General features: G+C 34.4%; 3 protein-coding genes across 3 annotated transcripts; 1 reads left to right on the plus strand and 2 right to left on the minus strand.

Moving 5' to 3' along the window:
• Positions 1–2,685: 2,685 nt before the first annotated feature.
• LOC117922877 (probable nucleoredoxin 1) lies at positions 2,686–7,181 on the minus strand. The gene is made up of 4 exons (XM_034841386.1): positions 6,998–7,181; positions 4,553–5,032; positions 3,944–4,423; positions 2,686–3,697 (listed from the first exon to the last, which is right to left on the minus strand). Exons 1-4 carry the CDS (start codon positions 7,088–7,090, stop codon positions 3,038–3,040), a joined length of 1,713 nt encoding a protein of 570 aa, XP_034697277.1. The 5' UTR covers positions 7,091–7,181; the 3' UTR covers positions 2,686–3,037.
• A 282-nt stretch (positions 7,182–7,463) lies between these two features.
• On the minus strand, positions 7,464–8,930 carry LOC117912611 (glucan endo-1,3-beta-glucosidase-like). The gene is made up of 2 exons (XM_034827276.1): positions 8,791–8,930; positions 7,464–8,507 (listed from the first exon to the last, which is right to left on the minus strand). The coding sequence occupies exons 1-2, from the start codon at positions 8,843–8,845 to the stop codon at positions 7,546–7,548; spliced, it is 1,017 nt and encodes a 338-aa protein (XP_034683167.1). The 5' UTR covers positions 8,846–8,930; the 3' UTR covers positions 7,464–7,545.
• Positions 8,931–11,501: 2,571 nt separating this feature from the next.
• LOC117921920 lies at positions 11,502–12,391 on the plus strand. Its single transcript, XM_034839871.1, has one exon. It carries the CDS (start codon positions 11,844–11,846, stop codon positions 12,201–12,203), a length of 360 nt encoding a protein of 119 aa, XP_034695762.1. The 5' UTR covers positions 11,502–11,843; the 3' UTR covers positions 12,204–12,391.
• The last annotated feature ends 3,149 nt before the right edge of the window (positions 12,392–15,540 follow it).

The following is a 15,540-nucleotide window of genomic DNA, read 5'->3' on the forward strand; positions in this document are numbered from 1 at the left end:
AGTTCTTTACTCGTATGTTTACTAAATACATTTTAGTAAATATACAAGTTGACGCAAAAGCTTATAAATTGTTTTTCTTGATTGGGCTAATTAATTAATTAAAGCTTAAATTGAGTTAATTAACAAACTAAGACCTAATAGGTTAGATTGAGTGGTTCAAGTCCAAAATGGGCTCTAGTAACTTAAGGCCACAAGCAAACTTATACAAACCTCCTTAAGGGTTTAGAACTTAAGAGTTTTGTCATTCAATTTTCAAGAGAGAGGAACCCTGACCTCCATCTTTATAAGGAGGATTCTACCATCCTCACATGCCAATATCTATAACAGAGAGCGACTAGGAGAAAGATTACAATGTTTTTGAGATTCACACTACCTTCTTCACCAGCTGGAATTGATTTGGGAACATCCAAATCACATGTATTATTTTTAAGCGCCTAGATTTAAGGTTCAAATTTGTGAATGCTTTTGTTAGATTGATCTGGAAATCCTAATGATAGTCTTACATGGACCCCTATGATTCAAGATTTGGAATGAAATAATCCAAATATTCCAATAGTGATCGACTTGCTAGCCTTAACATGAGATTGAGTATTCACTAAGGAGCATAGAGTCTTGCAATGAGGACGTGAAGGATTGCGTAAGTTCTTAAGAGCATTTAGATTAGGTAATTTTGTGTACAATTCCTTAAGAGCATAGACCCATGATTTTTGTTTTACATATAAGGCATTTCAAGAAAACTCCATTACATGTGTTCTTATGTATGATTTATTTTCTATCTTCATTATTAAAATTATTGAAATTATTAAGATGCAGATAAAAATTAAAATTTGGATTAAATTTCTTGGATTACCTATTCACCTCTTCTCCCCTTCCCTTTTAAGCAATTTTGGATATTTAAAAACAAATTTTCATGTGGTATCAAAGTAGGTTAAAATAATTAAATGTTTTTCAATTCCTATTGCCTAAGTCTTGAGGTATGGAACCACAAAGAATTGGAATATCTATCTATTATCTTTCATTCTTTGATGGGAGCAACCACCCTCAAGAGAAAGTACTAATTTTATTTTATTTTATTTTTAAAGAGTTTGGAAGTGAAATATGGGTGGTTACCCCTAATTTCTAGATTAGGATGGTAGGTCAGGAGATAATATAAAGCCCAAGCAAGAATGGGATAAAATAGACAATGAGGGTACTAAAACTACTACAAAAACCCTTTATTGTATTTTCAATGGTGTGAGTATTGATAGGTTTAGTAGGATCACAACATGTAAATATGTTAAAGAGACTTGGAATATTTTAGCAGTTACTCATGAGAGTATTGCCATAGTGAAGTTGTCTAAGTTACAAATGTTTACTACTAAATTTGAAAATATGAAAATAAATAAAGATGAATCCTTTTTCGAGTTTTCTACTAAACTCAATGACATTGTTAGTGTTTTTTTTTATATATATTTTTTTATGAGAGTGGATGAGTTAGTATATTCACCATAAACTTTTTGCATTTAAGATAAAATATTTATAGTCAAAGACTTTCAAAAAGTTAATATTGGGTTTCTTGTTTTTCCATATTTTAGCAGTTACTCATGAGAGTATTGTCATAGTGAAGTTGTCTAAGTTACAAATGTTCACTACTAAATTTGAAAATATGAAAATAAATAAAGATGAATCATTTTCCAAGTTCTCTACTAAACTCAATGACATTGTTAGTGCTTTTTTTTCTGTTTTTTTATGAGAGTGGATGAGTTAATATATTCACCATAAACTTTTGGAATTTAAGATAAAATATTTATAGTTGAAGACTTTCAAATAGTTAATATTGAGTTTCTTGTTTTTCCATAATTTATAGAGGGTTTTCTTTATAATAAGTTTCATTAAAACTCAATTTAGAACTTAATAGCTTTAACCTAAAAATATTTTGGTAAATCAATTTAATTAAGCATAAATCAAGTCATTTTTTTTTTATGTTGTATTTTTCCTTTCAACTATTCTATATTTTTGAAAGATTCTAGGGGTTGAAAAATTATGGTGATTAAAATGGCAATCACCATTCAGAAATAAAAACCATATTCTTGATTAGAATCCTAATTTTTTTGAAGCCATTTGGAAATGCCAATGTTTGGCATCAAAAAATGATTTAATGATGATGGAAATGGTAATTGGAATGAAAATTACCAAGAAAGAAATGATTGATCATTCATCATATGAGAAGTAAAAATTTCATTCACTGGAAGCCATATGTCATATGCATATGATGTAAATGTAATATCGTAAATTATTATATTATTTTACCCGATTTTTTAATGTTTATCATCTTACAAAAGAACATGGATAATTTTTTTTTTAAATTTCAATTTTTTTATACATGATTAATAATTGTCAAGTTAATGGATAATATTTTATTTTATTAATTTAAATCATACTATATTAATGTTATTGATTTTAATTAAGAGATATTTGTTTTACTTATCGGTGGATGAAGGCTCCGACTGTCCTTGAGATACAAGGATGATAGAGGGTAGGTGACCTTTATTATGACTTTACCCTAATTATTTAAATCAATTATGTCTTCCAAAAGAAGCAAAACAAAAGATTATATATATATATAAAAGTAAACTAATTTCACTTTTTATAAAGGGAAGAGAAAAAAGATACCTAAGATCAGAACTCGTAAGGAAGGACCACAGGTACAAAGAAAGACCAGGAGCCATATCCTAATCCTTTTGCTTTTATATATATATTTTTTTCATCTTCCCTTGGTTGCAGTCGAGAATTTGATATATTTCTGCACAATACATCGAGTTAAACAAGCCATGAAGCGGACCATTGACATGGCTATTCAAGTACCATTTCCTCCTTCTAAGCTAATAGAAAACAAGGAATGAGTCATAAATACATTTCTAGTAACACGGCAGGAGATACTTGCTTAGGGGTGTGCTAAGCTTAATTATGGCCTCCTACATATGCAGTCCTGTTACATGCATCACTAGGAAAGTCAATAAAAATCAACCTTAGCTGCAACCTCTAAAGGTTGAGCCTCTCAAGCTTTGAAACAGACTTTCCCGTCGCATATCCATCCTTCTTCTGGTTTTTCCTCATCCATTGCATCATCTTCAGTTCCTTTGCTGTCTTCCAAAGCACACTTTGGATGGAGATCGAAGTCACATTCTTCACAACTGAAAGCCCACACATGTCCTTCCTCATCACACCCGTCGCACTTATAAATCTGATGTTGAGTGAGCGCAAGCTCGTGCTCCTCATGAAGAGCATGGCTCAGCTTATCAGGCCACCCCTTTGCCATCTCATATTGTGCCTCTATCTCCTGTAAACGTTCATCAGTGAAAGGATAGGCATCGGCCCCATGATCGGCTACAAGGTCTCTGGCTTGTGTTGTAATAGTCCGGCCAGTTGGTCCAATGGCCACAACCTTGGGGATGCCCTGGACCTTGAACATCTTGCTTAAAGATTCCTTCCTCTCATCGCCAAAGGGAAGTGCCAGCCATGGCATTTCAGAAAAGAAATCATCAAAGGAGGTCTGGTCCCTATCGCTAGAGATGAAAATCACTTCAAAACCACTGTCCTTGGCCTTAATCTTGTGATATGTGTCAGTAAGTTTTGGCAGAAAAGCACGGCATGGAGAGCACCATTGTGCTGAGAAATATAGGAGGATGTTCTTACCCACAAGATCAGACACTGGAACCTGAAACAGGAATAGTATGTCATTGATCACAAAATTAAAAAGGGGTGGGGCGAGGGGAGAAAGGCGGCAGGGGAAGGGATGAAAGCCTCGTTAACAATACTACCCTGTACTATATCCAAGAAAAAAATCAAGAAATGTTCACACATTTAGTGATGAACATCGTGCTTGAGTGCCCAGATTATGGAATTAAATAAATAATAGGCTAAACATAGAGCTATCAGCATCCAACACTCCTGGAAATCTTACCTTGACCCCATGTTTCCCAATCAAATAATCTCGATTCCCTGAAACCAAAATGGACTCTAGAGTCTGTGCTTCCTGTTTTGCCTTCTCTATCTCCTCAAGCTCTGCAAACTTTGCAGGGGTAAAAGGGTATGCCTGAATCCCATACTCTTCAATGGCTTCTACAACATTGGAATGGAGTGTTTTTCCATCTGGCCCAATCATAACCAAAGTGGGTACTGTCGAGAGTTCAAAGTACCTAGCCAGCTTCCTACAGCTCTCATCCTTGAAGGGCAATGCAAACCAAGGCATGCTTCCAAATCCTTCATTGAATGATTCTTCATCATCATCAAATGATATCAAGACAATTTCAAAGCTCTCCCCCATTGCTTTCACCTTAGCATAAACATCCACTAGTTTTGAAGTAAAATCAATACATAATTTGTACGAAGATAATGAGAAATAAAGCCCCACCAACCTCCCTTCAAGCTTAGAGATAGGTACCTTGCATTCATATTGTCACAAAAAAAATTTAGATTAAAGGCAAAACATTCCATTTCAAGTTAAAGTCCACAAAAATGAGAAACAATTATATCTTGATTATGCGATAAAAAGCATTGCCACTGAACTTACTTTCATTCCATTGGCTGAAATTACGAAATCACGTGAGTCGGAGACTAAGATGGATCTCAAGGACTGTTCCCTCTTGGCCACTTCCTCCTGCTCTTTTAATTCTTTAATCCTCTCTGAAGTAAAAGGAAAACCTTCCACTCCATACTCTCGTATAATCTCAACCCCACTATCAGTCAAAACCTTCCCATTTTCACCAATGATCACAAGGTGTGGAATACCACTCACCCTAAATAGTTCATCCAAATGATCGCGTGTATCTGAATCAGAAAATGGTATTGCAAGCCATGGCATCTCAGAGAAATACTCCTTGAACATCTCATCATCCTCGTCAGCTGAAACAAAGGTGATCTCAAAATCACCTTTCAAGGAGAGGCCATTGTACACCTCTACTAACTCTGGGGTGAATCGTCGACATGGGCCACACCATGATGCTGAAAAATATAACCCAATCTTCTTTCCCCTCAAACTGGTAATCTTAACCTGTAAAGTTCAGAATTTAAAAGATGAGTTCCCATTTAGATCAACCCAAAAAATAAGCACATTTCCACAAATATAGCCATCTGGTCAATGAACATTTTCCTGCTTAAGACAGCTACATAAAAGTCATCTAGTTCATCTGAGAGTATATTTGCCAAAAAGTGCAGGTTCACATGCTTAAAAGTAACCATTAAAATTTCAAGACCCTAAATTCTCACAGTTCAAAGCTACTTTTCCTGCAATCAACCCACATTCAGACACAATTATCATATGATCTACACTAGTTAATAGGCAAATTAAGCCACATGTACATAGAAGTTGCCTGCATCACCAAATTAATCACCATTTGCTATCTGAATGGCTCAAACATTTTAATCATCAGTCTGATGTCTTTATTCTCCAGATTTTGCCTAGTTTCCAATCATCGGTAAGGAAAACATTAGAACCCAAATTTAATAAACTCTTCTGAAAGTTCCAAATTTCACTGGATTCTAAAGAAACAGGGGAATTAGTTGTCTGCCAAATCTACATTAATCCCATTTTAGAGCGGCTTTTCTGTCTCCAAACCCACCTCCTAGCCAACCTCTTGAAATCCACCTTCTAGTTGCAGAATCTAAAAACCATTCCAGTGCAGTGGTCTTGTTATCATTTCATTTATTCAATTGTTGAACTGATGAAAAAATCAACAGGGCATACAAAAGTCCATTATCAAACTTAAATTTTCTACCCTATTTTTAATGGGAAATGGGTAGGGGTCGGCATGGTTCGTTCAGGTTGGTTCTTAACAAACCCAAGGACTAAACCACGTAGAACAATTTTGATAAAATCAGAAGTAGAACCAATTTAGTCATTGAACAAACCTGACTTGCTATAGCATCAGTTCATTTTGATTCATACAGTTTGAGACACACATGTTTTTTGGAAAAACTGCAGTGAAAGAAACCCGTTTCCCATGTCAAATGACCAACTACAAGGTGTAGAATAAAATCTAGAAACATGATAATCCAACCTAAAATATTACAATACAATCTAAAAATATGATAATCCAAACTGAAAATATTTCAATAAATATTCATCATCCAAAAAATCTGTTATTGACGTTGAGAGAAAACTGAGAAAGAAGAGGAAACAAGTGAATTAAGGTAAGCTTTAAGAGGGGAGGGGGTGGTGAGGTAGGTAACTTTTTATGGTTCAGATCAACTCGGTTTAGACGGACCAATGATTTTTTACCTGCAAACAAAACTGATCATTTTGGATTTTTCATAAAATTGAACCAATAAGTTTCAAAAAGAAAAAATTGAAAATACCAGCGTAAATCAATTCGGTTAGGTCAGGCTGGTTCTTTCAGGGGATCAGCTTGGTGGGTTTTTTGCCCAGCCCCAGAAATAGGCCCGAATCTCCCACTTTTTTTTAAAACAAGAAATCAATAAATAAATGACTATGGATGAGAGTCATGTGAGAAGTAAAAATTTTCTTACTTCAATCATAGGCTTATAGCAAGCCTATTTCTAAACTATCCACCCCACCAAAAATCACACAAAGCAATTTTTAGTTGCAATTGCAATGAACTCATAAAGCTTACCCTGCGTTTGCTTCTTGTAAAAAGACGGAAGAGAAAGAAAATTTTAAATGTTATGATTTATATTCTATCCTTCGTTTCCTCTCTGGAACCAGGAAGAGCACAATCCAGCGAAAATTCAGTAGAGAGGAAAAACAATTCTATCCGTTTGGTTGCCAAGAAACCAGAAGAAGCGAAAAACGAAGTTCCATCCACCCAAAAACCCAACTCAACTAAGCCATATAGTTTGATTAGATTCAGGTGAGTAGAACATTTTCTGTTTCTTAGATTCCCTCAATAACAAAAGCAACAATCACAGAACATTTAGTCAGAATTTCAATTCATTACATCTTCCCAGCAACACAGAAGCATACGAGAGAGAGGAATGACAGAACAGAGAGATGGTTTACCTGATTGCCATTGTTGCGTATAAGGTAGTCCCTGTTGGGGGAAGAGAGGACGGAAACGATATCATGAACTGCAGACCCATCCTCACAGTCCATATTGCGATTACAATCAGAGTAGCTGTGGAAGATAAAACGAGGAATTGGGGTTCCGTGGGAACAGAGGAATCGTATTTATAAGTGGGAGTGGAGTGTGAAGTACGTGCTTCTCCCGGAGTTGATATCCCCACTATTATCATAATTTGCTTGGTGATTAAGAAAAGTTGATGTCCTGTGCGTTGAACCAACGCCCAGCCTAGATTCTCAATCCTTTATTACTGTAAGATAAAAGCTATAAAGATGAACTGACACGAGCGCCATATAAGACTGGCATCGTCCTCATATAATGTATGTACGCCACATCATTTTATTTTATATTTAATTTGTGGACTAAGGTAAGCATTTATGCTGTGGATGAAAACAAGGATACCCATAAAATAAAAAGGCAAGTAGTATAATGTAAGCTTCTCAACTGGACAAAATTAAAATAAAACCAGGTGATACATAATATCAATTCAATTGAAACTTAGGTCATAAGCCTTGGCACCATCAAGTCCAAAGATCCCAAAGTGCCTCTCATACTCATCCCCGCTCTTGAGGTTCTCATCAAACAGGTCAAACACGAACACTTCAACCCCAACCCCAGGCCTTTTAGGCGTTCCAACCGAGTTCCGTGCCCGTCTAATCACATTGTTGTTATAAGCCAACGCATTCTCCGGCGTTGCCGCGTCACCCCCGTCCCTCGGCCACCCTGTCTCCGCCACCACTACCGCCACTCCGCCGAATCCTTCTCTTTCCATGGCCCAAACGAAAGCGTCCACCGACGCGTCGAACAGGTTTGTGTATGTCAATGCGCCGTCTTGAACTGTAGTTCCCGATCCGAATAGTGCGTAGTCCAAGGGTATGTACTGTTTGTTCCTGATGTAGCTGATGTACGGATACACGTTCAACAGGAACGGTGATCCGTGGTCCTCCAGGAACTGGAGGTACGGGACCATGACGGATCGGAGGTAGGGATCGAAGGTTCCGGTAGAGGGAGGGGACGAACTGGAGAGTACGGACGCTGCGTGTGGCGACGACACCTTTATTTTGTCTGCCAAACCTAGGATTTGGAGAGCTTGGTAGAGGCTGATGATGGAAGGAAGTACGTAGGGAGTGTAGAACGGATCCTTAAGGAAGACCTCGTTGCCGACGGCGATGTACCTGACTTGATCGGAGTAAACATATGCGAAAATGTTGGATTGAAGCCAGTCCAGCGAGGCATTGACGGTGCCGGTTGCGAGAGAAGGGAGGACTTCATTGGGAACTCCGATCATGAGCTGAATTCCGGTACCGGAGAACGGTTTTAGAGTGTCCGGATCGGCGTTGAAGAGCCGAATATTGGAAATTCCGTTGGATTTGAGGAGGTTGACGACATTGGACGCCGGTGGGAGGTTGTTGGCGACGATACCGTAACAAATGCCGACGGGTGCAGCAGCTGGGACAACAGCGGAAAGAGAATTTAAAAATCAATAAACGGAGCCACTCTTGGTTTCTGAGAGAATATGAAAAAATGTAGAACTTGAGTATTCATTAATTGTTAGATAATTCATCTCAGGCCATAACCGTAAGTATTTTATCATTGAGAAAGCAAAACAATGGAAAGAAAAGACTCAAAGTCTCTTTGTATTATTCTCTGCCATTTTCTTAGCAACTCAAAACCTAATCATACATTAGCATAGGTAATCAAGGAAAGTTAATTTTGCTTGTAGTTTAGAAACCTGTAGAATGTAGGAGAAGCAAAAAGACAGAGAAGAGGAAAGGTTGAATCCCCATTTGTTATGTTGGGTGTCTGCGTCTCTGTTCGTATGATTCTTCAGTTAGACTTATTATTGGAATTGGATTTGTTGGTTTGAATTTGGTTTGAAGTGTGTTGTTATTTAGGTTGATGTCGTGTATTGGTTTGGTTTTGTCAATACGGAGCTTTTGCATTTTGACCCGGTTTATTTGGATTTGGGACAGCAAAACTACGCCTCACCGGTCACATCTCACACCCTTTTCTTCTCTCTTCACGTGTAAGTTTTGTTCTGTTTCTTTTTCTTATTCTTTCCGATCGTTCCAGGAATTTGTGAGAAAATGCTATTCAAATAATGATTCTATTTTTTTAATATTAATTTTTTAGCATCGGATTATGTGACAAAATTTCCCAAAAAGAAAAAATCAAATCAAGTTGGAATATGGATGTAGAATCGCCCAACTTGAAAACAATCCAATTCTTTTAGTTAGTTTAAACAATTGATCATATTTAAATTTATTCAACAATTAACGATATATATATTTTTTGTTTGAATAAGGAAATTCAAAATATTTATTTACTTTTTTAAAATTTAAAATAACTTATTAATATTATTAATATAATTAAAGTTAATTTATTATCAATAATTTCAATTCAATTTATATTAATTGGTATCAATGAATTACTTATTACTTTTAATTGCATAAAAAAATAAAATATTTTGATATTTTCTATTCAAAAAAAAAAAAAAAACAAGTATTACCTAAGTTTATGTTAAGTTAAATCAATCCAAGTCTAACCTTAATATCATTTAATAATTTTATAATTTGTACTATTATGAATTTACTTATTTTTTGTGAAATAAGATTAGAAAAAAAAAAAATTATGATGGGCTTAACCAACCTCCATGCAACCCAATTTAAACTGGACCTATACAGCCCAACTGAGTTGAACTTACAAACGAATTGAAAAATTAAGGCCCAGTTAAACACCTAGAGCAGCAAAGCTAGAGGTTTGATCTTGGGTTAAGCATTTTTAAGTTCAGACATGAATCTAAATTGTCCACTTATAGCCCAGTTAAACTAGATTTATAGGACTTTATTTGTCTTGCTACATAACAATTAAAGAATTAAGAAATACATAAGATTTTAAATAATTAATTTCATTTTTTTTTTCTTTAAACACTTTAAATAAAATTCAAACTGCTTGTATTTTCTCTTTCTAACTACCAAGATGATAACAAAATAAAAATGAAAGGGAAAGGGGCATAGGTGGGGATGGGCAAGGATGAAAATATCGGTAATTACGGATATATCGGTATTTCGATTTTACGGATATATCGGTAGATATTTTAACATCAAATATCGATAGATCTAAAATTGACCAAAATTTATAAAATTATAAAAATAAAACTTTTAGAAATGAAATTAAAAGTATAAAAGACATTTTAAAGTTATTTTATTGAATAAATTAATGCATATATATATATATATATATATATATATATATATAATATTGTATGTGTCAATAAAAAATATAAATTTGATAAGTGTATATTGATTATTAAATTATATCAAATATTATTTAATAATTATATTGTGATATTTGATTATAATATATTTATATATATATAATATTGTATGTGTCAATAAAAAATATAAATTTGATAAGTGTATATTGATTATTAAATTATATCAAATATTATTTGATAATTATATTGTGATATTTGATTATAATATATTTAGGTGAATATTTTAACACAAAATATCCGTAAACCTAAAATTGATCAAAATTTATAAAAATATAAAATAAAACTCTTAAAAATAAAATTAAAAGCATAATAGACATTCAAAAGTTTTTTTTTTAATAAATTGATGTATATATATATATATATATATATATATATTGTACATGTTAATAAAAAATATAAATTTGATAAGTATACATTGATTATTAAATTATATAAAATATTATTTGATGATAATATTGTGATATGTGATTATAATATGTTTAATTTTAAAATCTATTTAATATTAAAATTATGATATATTTTTACTAATTAATTAACATAAAATAATTATAATTAATTTGTTATTTAAAATATTTTTTTTAATATTTTATTTATATTCTAACTTTTGATATATATTTCTTTAATGCATATTATATATCAAATGTCAAGTTTGCGTTAACTCGAGTTAGATGCATGTTGAAACTTTTTGTTTGGGTTCGAATCCCGATACACCGATTTTATGGTGATATTTTCTTACTGTGGATGAGTTGGCGCATGTAGAAAGAAAAATGGTGTATCTTATCATAATTGGATATATGATGATTGGGACTCAACTCTCAAGCACAGAAAAATGAATGCTTTCTTCACTACCCGGCAATGATTTGGAAAGTCATAACAGGTGGATGATGATTAAACTATATGATTGCTTCAATCATCATCATCACCATAACACATAAGGCAGAACTCCCTTTTGGAAAAGAAAGGAATAAAGATGACAAGCAAAAGAAGGGTGACCCCCACGAAGCCCACGATCTTTGTGCCTAGGAAATTGTTACCTGATCTTTGGACAAAACCCCTCATCAAAGCAAGATATTATCTTTCACCTATGCCTTTATCACACCCTATTTACACCGGAGCTCACGAGTAATTTAAATTTCTAGCAATGTAAAGAAAGTGGAGCTGCCATGCCAGTGCCTGCTCTTTTGATGGGGCCTTTGGGATTGTGATATCCAAAGCCTCCAAAATCTTCCTTTCTCTTCTTACAAAGCAATCGGAGGGAGCGCACCCTTCTTCGGCAGTAAAGGACAGGGGGAATATCTTTGGTTGTCTCTTTATTAAAGAAAGTTGGTCCTTTTCTCACTTCAAAAACCTTATACTACACAACCCGGTGTGATCATCAGGGGAAATGTTCTTGATTCTTTCGTGACTTGAGCCAGGTCTCTCTTTCTCAGCACTCAAGGAACTACCCACAACTCATACTAAACCCAATTCCCCATCTTCTCCTCTTCTCAAAAAACCAAGGCTAGAAAATGTCACTCCCCCAGCAGCAGCCACCAGTTATTTACCCCAATACTGTCACCAGACAGCCTCCTTCCCACTCCAATGGATCATTTGGGACCGTCTTTATAGTCCTGGGCGTGATAGTTGTTATATCTGCTATCGCTTGCGTTCTTGGAAGGCTCTGCAATCGGCGCCGCCACCACCATCCGAATCCTAAACAAAACTCTGCTTTTCGCCCCAAAGAACCAGACTTAGAGTTTGGTTTTGACAAGGGAAGGCCAACTGCCAAGCCGGCAGGCAACGGAGGACCCAAACACAATGGACACAGACCATTTGAAAATGGCGAAATCAGAGCCGAAAACAAGCCCACGGAATCTACTGCTGCATGATGATGGTGCAGAATTCGTAGGAGCTTCTTCATGTGTGTTATTTTCTGCTGGCTGTTGTTATTTAATTACTTCTGGAAAAGTCATTCTGGTTTTTATTTCTTCCTTTTTGTCTCGTGCTCTTTCCTTGTTGCTAATTTGAACTGGACCTTGAAATATGTAATTAAACACAGTATAATCGTGACATACGATATGGCCTCTATTTCATCTCAGAAATGCCAAGGGTGAATTGGGAACAAGATTTAAAAAGCCTCAATAATTTGTACACGGTGGTCTTGGCTTGATCTTGCCAACTGTGGTTGTGCCCGGTCATTAAGACGCCCTTGGACAAGTTTTGACGGCAAAGATGATGTTGTTGGATGAATGGGATTATTTTGCTCCACTATTTTAACCTCTCAAGTTAAATTGTCTAGCTAACATATCCGTTTTGATCTGGCATCAATTCCTGGAATTGAGGGAACTACCATAACCTTACCTATTAGCCAACTTAATCATTACAGGAGCCTGTGTCACATCAGGATATCTGTATCCTTCAATAAACGGCCCAGGAAGATGAAAAAGTGGTAATTTTGTGAACCCTTTTCCCATGGTGATCACAATAATGGGAAATCGTCTATAAATAGGATAAGAGAGAAGAAAGAGAGGGAGAGAGACCTGGGCCCAACTATAGCAGTATACTGGGAAATTATTCTCGAGAAGAGCTAGCTAGGCTCACTTGAGGTAATAATAATTGGCGCTATTTGTAGACAGAAGACAACAAAAATGTCACTTTTCTCTCTCATTTCTTTTTCTTTATATTGCTTGCAGCCTCTCTTTATGGAGGATCATTTGCATAGAGAGAAAGAATAAGATTGAGAAATTATATCTCATTGATAATTAATGAATGCTTATATATAAATAAGCTTTAAGGAGATAAATTTTGATTAACTAAAATTAAAAGAATAAGTCTATCTTCTACTCTAGATTCAAATGTAAGTTTATATTCTATAATTTTATTCTAATTCAATCTTTGCTCTAATTTAAATATAAGTTTATCTTCTATAGTTCTATTATAATTCAATCTTTGCTTTCTATTCTAAGTTAAATTAATAATAGATAAATACTAATATTTAAATTAAGAATAAAAATAAACTTTTACTAATGTTACATGTCCTTTAAGCTTAGATGAAGGCCTGATAGGCTAAGCATAGTTGACAATTGAGATGTTGCTTAATTATAGGTAGACTTTAACATCTCTGAGAGAAAATGAGTTATTGCATGTTTTGACCATCGGCAACACATCAAAATGGACATGATCTAAATACAATCGCTTGATCCTTAGTCGTCGTGGGTGTGTGCGCAAATCTACTTCTCTTTCCCAAGATGCCACACATAGCTATTAAAAGGCAGTCTTGTCTACTCAATATGACTATTGAAATTCTTGGGACAATTATGCTTAAAGGCTATTAGGGCTGAAAATTATTCTTTGATATGAAAAGTAACACAAATTTGTCCTTATCACTTGCCACGTCAATGAACACATCACCGGTTGAGTGTGTATAAGTTGAGGAAAGGTTCTCCTAAAATTGCTAACCAAACATGCCTTAACCTCATATTAAAACGAAACAGAACATAAGTGTCTTACATTTTAGAAACCCTAATCATTTATTCATTCATCATTTTGGGTTTATCATCCAACAAAATTGTAGCAGAAACTGATGAAAGAGGAGAGGCGCGTTGGGCTGAACATAGGCTTGTTATGGAGGCATAATGGGTTTCTATGTTGTTAGGCACTGAACGTATGAAATCTTTGTTGGTTGTTTTTTTGTTATGCCATTAAGGCATGTTTGGTTGTCGAGAAAAATCAAACAAACACTTTTCTTTGTACGAAATATTTTTTGCACACATTGATTCTACTTGCACATATTCTTCTTTCCGGATTTTCAAGAGTGTTGGTATGGTTTGAGTAAGGGGTTATACCCACATATTTGGTTGACATATGGTCTTGTTTCCCTAGATTTTTTAAATTAGAGATAGTAGTGTATTTGTTTTCTTTCGTTTCATGTTTTCACGACTTTTAAATTCAATTAGAGTGTTAAATTTTTATGGTTTCTTTGGGGCCAAGTGAGGGAAATCTTGACTAGAAAATATTTTGCATTCCATCCACTCTCAAATTGAAATAGTAAATAAATTCACGTAATATTTTTCAACTTGTAGGTTGTTCTTCACATGGTTTTTTTATTTTTTATTTTTGGTACTTTATGGTCTTATGTTAGGCATTTTGTAAGATTTTTTTTTTCTTTTTTGCTTTGTTGTGAATTTATTCCAAATAAAGAAATGTATTGCTAGTCATTTTGTTTGAAATTTATTCCATTTTATAGGTTTGGAAGAGAAAAGTTGAAGAGTATTTAGCACACTTTGGAACACCTTCTACAATAATGAAATTTTTGTAAGAATAGTTGGTTTTCTTAGGTTCATCATAGAACTTTTTTGGGAGTTCCCCAACATCATTCTTGATTCTATGACAATTATCTATTTTGTTTCAATGCAAAGTAATTTTGGATCCTAAATTAATAAATTTTTATGTACATTGTTTAACTATTAAGTTGTAACTACCTAGTTTACATATACTTGTATGTTAGAAAGAGGGTTGGAGGCTTGCAAGATATAAAAGGTGGCATCCAAGAATTAGGCAATGAGCAAGGATGATGAGCTTCTTAAGACAAACAAAAATCATAACTAGGAATGATGTTGCAAAAGTTTGCATTCAATTAATTGTTTACTTGGGGTTATGTATGTTCATATATGAATTTTTCCTATCTTAATTCTTACTTGTGCTTCTCTACTTACCATCAATCATACATAATGTTAGAATTACATGTTTTCTAACCAAGCACTCCAGTTTGAGGAAGCTAAATTTAAGGAATACTAGTTGGAGTTCAGCTCGTACCAAATGTAGTTTGATGATGTGATGCTTGTTTTATTGATATTAATGTTAAAAGCACAGGTTTTTGTGAAAGTTAGACACTCCTTATACATTGTAATAACTTAGTACATGTGTTATAGATTTTGTATGTGTTTATCTTGTTAAGATTCATGTATTTATTGTCGTGGATCAAAATTAGAGTTGAACTTCAAATTTGCAATCATAGTTGAATTAATATTGTGGCAATGACTTTGTTACATTTGAGGAGGCCAGATGATTAATTAATTGCTTGTTTGGCATGTCAGTATGCTTACAACCATAATTTTCTTATTGTAATTCTCTATTGTCAAGTTTGCAAATTCCTCCCATGTATACTCAAGAGACAAGGTTGCAACTTTTGCTTAGTGTGAGGTTACCCAACCCCATTATCATTTA

Source organism: Vitis riparia, chromosome 1 (assembly GCF_004353265.1).
Source record: "Vitis riparia cultivar Riparia Gloire de Montpellier isolate 1030 chromosome 1, EGFV_Vit.rip_1.0, whole genome shotgun sequence".
In the NCBI taxonomy this organism is placed as follows: domain Eukaryota; kingdom Viridiplantae; phylum Streptophyta; class Magnoliopsida; order Vitales; family Vitaceae; genus Vitis; species Vitis riparia.

Bases quoted from the DNA above. Each gene is read 5' to 3' on its own strand.
- LOC117921920 (XM_034839871.1), top strand. From the start codon at position 11,844: ATGTCACTCCCCCAGCAGCAGCCACCAGTTATTTACCCCAATACTGTC.
- LOC117912611 (XM_034827276.1), bottom strand. From the start codon at position 8,845: ATGGGGATTCAACCTTTCCTCTTCTCTGTCTTTTTGCTTCTCCTACAT. The intron at 8,508-8,790 runs GTTTCTAAACTA...CTGTTGTCCCAG, and splicing joins GCTTCTCCTACATTCTACAG to CTGCTGCACCCGTCGGCATT.
- LOC117922877 (XM_034841386.1), bottom strand. From the start codon at position 7,090: ATGGACTGTGAGGATGGGTCTGCAGTTCATGATATCGTTTCCGTCCTC. The intron at 4,424-4,552 runs GTAAGTTCAGTG...TATGAATGCAAG, and splicing joins TTTCAGCCAATGGAATGAAA to GTACCTATCTCTAAGCTTGA. The intron at 3,698-3,943 runs GTAAGATTTCCA...TTCCTGTTTCAG, and splicing joins TTGGGAAACATGGGGTCAAG to GTTCCAGTGTCTGATCTTGT.